Source organism: Nelumbo nucifera, chromosome 1, assembly GCF_055504915.1.
Source record: "Nelumbo nucifera cultivar China Antique chromosome 1, China Antique-T2T, whole genome shotgun sequence".
NCBI lineage: Eukaryota > Viridiplantae > Streptophyta > Magnoliopsida > Proteales > Nelumbonaceae > Nelumbo > Nelumbo nucifera.
Genome location: NC_142649.1, coordinates 74,006,643 through 74,012,189, shown reverse-complemented (window position 1 = coordinate 74,012,189; position 5,547 = coordinate 74,006,643). Strand labels below are relative to the sequence as shown.

The 5,547-nt window shown below is 38.5% G+C and overlaps 1 protein-coding gene across 1 annotated transcript; it reads right to left on the bottom strand.

Annotated features, from left to right (window-relative positions):
* Window positions 1-473: 473 nt before the first annotated feature.
* On the bottom strand, window positions 474-5,333 carry LOC104604910 (protein ACCELERATED CELL DEATH 6-like). Its single transcript, XM_010269483.3, has 3 exons — window positions 4,658-5,333; window positions 2,118-2,650; window positions 474-1,270 (listed from the first exon to the last, which is right to left on the bottom strand). The coding sequence occupies exons 1-3, from the start codon at window positions 5,271-5,273 to the stop codon at window positions 683-685; spliced, it is 1,737 nt and encodes a 578-aa protein (XP_010267785.1). The 5' UTR covers window positions 5,274-5,333; the 3' UTR covers window positions 474-682.
* Window positions 5,334-5,547: the final 214 nt, after the last annotated feature.

The window sequence follows — 5,547 nt, the reverse complement described above, 5'->3', positions numbered from 1 at the left end:
GAACGGTTCTATTTCTGAACCATTTTTTAAAATCATGCCTTATACAACTCAACACAATAATAACAATGTTGAAGGTATGGTTGTATATGTGGATTATGGACTAACGTGTCACATAGAAAGGAAACAAATATGTATACACCAGACAAAACAGAATGTTTAATGTTAGCTAGACAACCACAATTTTAGCCATATAGGACCGTTTCATTGGTCTGTTCAAGAACAATAGTTTTAGCCACTGCCAGAATATATATTATATGAGTCCAGATCTCTTGTCTACACAAACTCTGCCCACATTTATTACAGTTATAGATGGAGAACATCTCATCCTCTATATAGTATTATGCAGAGGGAAATATTCCCAATTCACGGGGGGTAGTATATTGTGGGTAGACGTGAACAGGATTCTCGTGGACAAGAGCTGAACTCATATTATATGGCCAAAAAATGGTGTTGCAATAATCCGCATTGATATATGCCAAAAAATAATAGTGTTATTAATGCTCCAACCTCTAACATATTCAGTACATATGAAAAATAAAATGGTGATTAAATGGTACCTTTGGGGTTTGGGGAATCAATATATGACTTTCTCATCACACACAAACTCACAAACACACATCTATATTCTATAATTTATGGAGGTAAAAGGATTCTCACCACTCACCACTCACCACAATTCAATTTAAGGTAATGGTGATTGCTGGATTTGATCATATTGGAAATTTCTCTTGGCATGTGGAGTTTGACGAGCTGATACAGTGACGATGGGCGTGACTAGGAAGGGAACGCTGCAACCCATGATGCACACAACAACGGCAAGCCACCTAGACTTGATTGATACGTCAATATACACTGCGGTGACAAAAGAAATTATCATTCCTCCCAGTGAGATCCACATGAGCCACAACGCCCAGCCAACTGCATTAACCAGCATTCCCGGGACGTCTGGCACTGCCCACACCAGTACAAGTGCCACAATCATAGACGTACACATGGCAATTGTGTCAGATATGACAAAAGTTTTGAATGCTACATCATTTATGGATGTGGTAGCCCCCTCACGATCCTTGTTTCCACCTGGCATCATAAATACAGCTGAGTACGTAACAGTGGCAATGAGAGCTGCTACTACTGTAAGAGTGTTGGCCATGGCTTTGTAGGACTTGTCTGCTCCTCTTGGTCTCGATGTTGGTTGTTGCCGCATTTCTCGGCCATGCCTGCGCTGGCCCCTTGCAGCTCCGGCCCTTTTCAAAGCTTTCCACATTAGAACCTAGAGGCATGTCAGTTGTCACAATCAAATTAATTATTAATATCACTGCCTTAAAAGTATATTATTAATATATTACTACGTTTAATGGATATGGTTTCGAAAAAAAATAACGATAGAACGGATTGGCAAAATAGGATTGATGTAGCAGAACATCGAATAAGGCATGGATGATAACCATGATAATGATTATTAAGGGTAAATTGTTTAAACCTTTTTTGAAGTTTCTTATTATTGTTTAAAGTTTCTATGAAGTTTGGTAATTGCAATTACTTTATATAAACTTTATGACTTAATTGCAAATAAATCCTTTTTATTAAAATATTTTAATAAAAGGTGCAAAAATGTTTAAAATACCTATAAAATTAATATTGTGGCTAGCAAAAATAATATAAACCTTATGAACAACAAAAATGAGAGTTTAAAGTTGTAGTTTTATCTGGAAAGGATTGATGTGAAGCAAATTTGAAAAATAAATCAACTTTCAAAAAGAGATGAAAGGGCTTGAGGTAGTGATTGATATGAAAAGAAAATGGAAAATAAAGATTTTGGTCAAAAGTAACTGTATAGGTACATTTAGTGTCTTTCCATAGAGGATTCTAACAAAGAATGTCTACTTGCGGCTGTATCAAAAAGTTTAGGGAAAGTAATTGCAATTACCAAATTTAGAGAAGATTTCAACAACCCTTTGCAACTGTCTAAAAAAGGTGATTGCAATTACCAAACTTAAAGAGAAATTTCAACAACCCTCGAAAACTTGAGAGCAGGTTTTAACAATTTACCCTATATTTATTTAATTAGCAAGAATGAAGTATGAACCATCCAAGTTTCCAAGGGATGAATGAATTACCTGCTGGAATGATCGCTCCTCTTTGAGCTCAATGACGTCCAGAGCAGTCCTTCCATCTTTGTTCATAGCCCTGAGATCCACCTTAGAAGTTTCTAGCAGAAGCTTCACTATCGCATATTTTTCCTTGTTGACAGCTAAATGTAGGGGAGTATCCTTTTGATTATCAGGCTCGTTAATGAGTTCGTCCAGCTCTGATCTTTTCAGCAACGCCTCAACCACTTCCACCTCTTCATTCTCGATTGCTGCATGGAGAGAATTTTGGCCGCTTTTGTCGACAAGTTCCGCCGCATCTGGACAATATTCCAGTATCTTGTTGACGATTGGAGTGTGGCCGGAACCAGCCGCGTAGTGTAGAGGAGACAACCCATCTTCGTCTAAGAGATATGTAACGGAAGGATCGGTTTGCAGTATCGCCTGGACTATATTAAGGTTGCCGGCTGATGAGGCGTAGTGAAGAGCGGTGCTTTTAAATGCATCGGCCCGACGGATAAGCTCCGGGCATTCTTTCAGATTCAGCAGCTCTACTACCAACTCTGATTAATTTATTCGGCAATTAAAAATGGGTAATAGCTTATAATATGATCTGGCGATCGTTTTAAAAAATTATAATAGCTTTCAGGCTTTCAGCTTATAATATGTAGCGTCTGTTACAATAAAACTGATCGATCGGAGATCATGAATATACAGGGATTTGAAATTTGAATTGAATCGGATTTCTTGCTCTTGGTTGTCATATCCAGTTATCCACTCTGTAACCCAAGCCTAGCATGAGGCAAGGTTACTCAATTCTAACATAACGCAGCCTAACCCAACCAAGGTCGCAACCCAATGAGTCCAATCCATGAAGTGTATAACCTTGACCCAATCTGAGTAACCCAGGCTTCACAATACCCAATTAATACATGATAAAAAATCTACATTAACTATGTGTTAATTAACCTACATTTTTTATGAATTCATCACAAAGCCTGCAATGAATGTTTGGGAGTGCTTATTTTTAAACATTTATTATAATAAGTACTTTTTTAGAAAGGAACCGTCCTAATAAACATTTGTTGGTGTTTGGTAAATAGGTAAATATATCAATAAAGATATAATAGTCTACACATACATTCATGAATACATATAGGATCATTAGACTATGTTCACACTGTTCTAAAAGCAAATGATGTTTGACTTAGAAGACTGAAATATTGATATTTCATTAGAATGTGTTTGATTTGCCGGAACTCTTAATGGACTAAAAAAGCTCATTCAAAATCCAAATTTCGCGAGTTTACATAGGCACCCCACAAGGGGGCGCCCCACAACGTTCCACAGCACATCCCTGTCATGTATTGGGAATTTCTCCTGATGATAGTATTATCAAGAGATGTTCTCGATATACGACAGGGAGGTGCTGTGGGACGTTGTGGGGTGCAGATCTGAACTCAAATTTTGCCAATCCAAAAAATTCAAACCAAGAGTTCATTGGCCCATATCAAATTTCATCCCAAATAGTGAATCCAGATGTCCTACCAACAACACACGTCCCAACACCCTAATAGTGAGTCCGGATTAGACCTGTTCATAGGCCAGGTAGCCCGATGGCCTAGCCTGACCCGTTATAAGTTGGGCTTGGTCATAATTTTAGGCCCGCAGGCTCAGGCTTGAGCCTAAAGCACTGAGCCCGACTTTTTTCAAGCCGGACTCGGATTTTCTCAAAAAAACCCGGCCCAAGCCCAAGCCCAACATGCCCAATAGAGATGAAAAAAGATAGGCAAGAAATCAAATAAGAGGAAACAGCTTTTCGATATAGAAATCGGTATCAAGGGTTCCAGCATAAATGAAAGAAAGAAGAGGATGGCATCACAATGAGATCCTAGTCTCAAAACAAAAAGGGGATATGGCGAAATTGGTAGACGCTACGGACTTGATTGGATAAAAAGAAATAAAAAAAAATATTTTCAAATTTTTGACCAAGCTTGGGCCCAGGCTTTGAATTTTATATGAGTGTCGGGCTCAAACTGAAAATCTAAGCCTAATGATCAGATCAAATTCAAGCTCAAGCCTGAATATATTCTGTTCATACATAAATAAAACCTGACCCAAACACAACTAGGCCATATGAACAACTCTAGTCCGTACTTACCATATATTTCCCAATCATGGTGAATCCCAATCACGTGATGAAATATGTGGTGTCAGATAATGTTTTATTGGTAAAAGATCCCGGATAGCATGATGAGTTGGGATCTGATGCCTATTTAGTAAAAGAAAACTAAAAAAGTATATTGATTTGCCTTCCCAAGATAATGGATGGATGGTTGGGTTCATTACTAATTTATTACGATACTACGAGCCATTGTTAACTTAAATGGAGAAGTACGGATGCATCCGATGCAGAATTCTGAATTCCAGCTCCCCTTATTACGACATCAATTCACGATGAGGATGCATTTCCTCTGTACTATAAGAGTTTTAAAATTCTGATCTAGGCTTATTGATCATTCTCCCCAACTTAAAATGATGGTGAATGATAAATAAATAAATAAGCTTACCAAAGTGTCCCCTTATGGCAGCAGCATGTAGAGGTGTTCGACCATCGGGTCCGCCCTCTACGATCACAGCAGCGATAGCTAAGATTGTCTTGAGGATTTCCAGCGATCCGTTCTCCGCTGCCAAGTAAAGCGGTGATTCGCTAGCGCTATTAACAATGCATGCCAAGTCATCATCTCTTCGTAGCAACACCTCTACGACTTGTGTGTTTCCGTGCCTAACCGCCTCATGCAATGCTGTGTTGTTTTCTTTATTCTTCATCCTGATCAATACCTCCTCCATTTCATTTTCTTCGTTCTGTCCCTCCTCCATATCGCCTCTCCAGCTACTGCTTCCATGCTGATGATCATGATTTAGTAGAATATTAACGATTTCCACATGTCCCATCCTGGATGCGACGTGAAGTGCAGTGTCACCCTTGCTGTTTGTTTGCTTTAGAAGTGAATCGCATCGCTTCAGCATCTCTTTTACAAAGCCACCGTGCCCGAATTTTGCAGCTAAGTGAAGGGCGGTGTTCTTCTGAGGAGTTGTTTGGAGGAGGAAACACTGTTCATCCCCAAGTTGATCAAGCACTTCCACTTTGCCAAGTCTTGCCGCCGTGTATAACCTGCTATCCATGATGCCTCCTCTCTCTCTCTCCTTCTTCTGCTCTAATATGTAATTCCTGGAAATCTTATGCTTCTACTCTCTGCTGTAAAAGGACATATATATATATATATATATATATATATATAAAGGAAAAGCATATTAGAATATCAAATTTCGCATTCAGATAGCTTCCTTTTTCTTTTCCCTTTCTCTTTTCTCTCTTTTGTTTTTCTTTTATTTTGTTTATTCTCATTTTCGCCACTTGTGTTACTTTATAATTTCTTAAATTCTATATATTTATGGT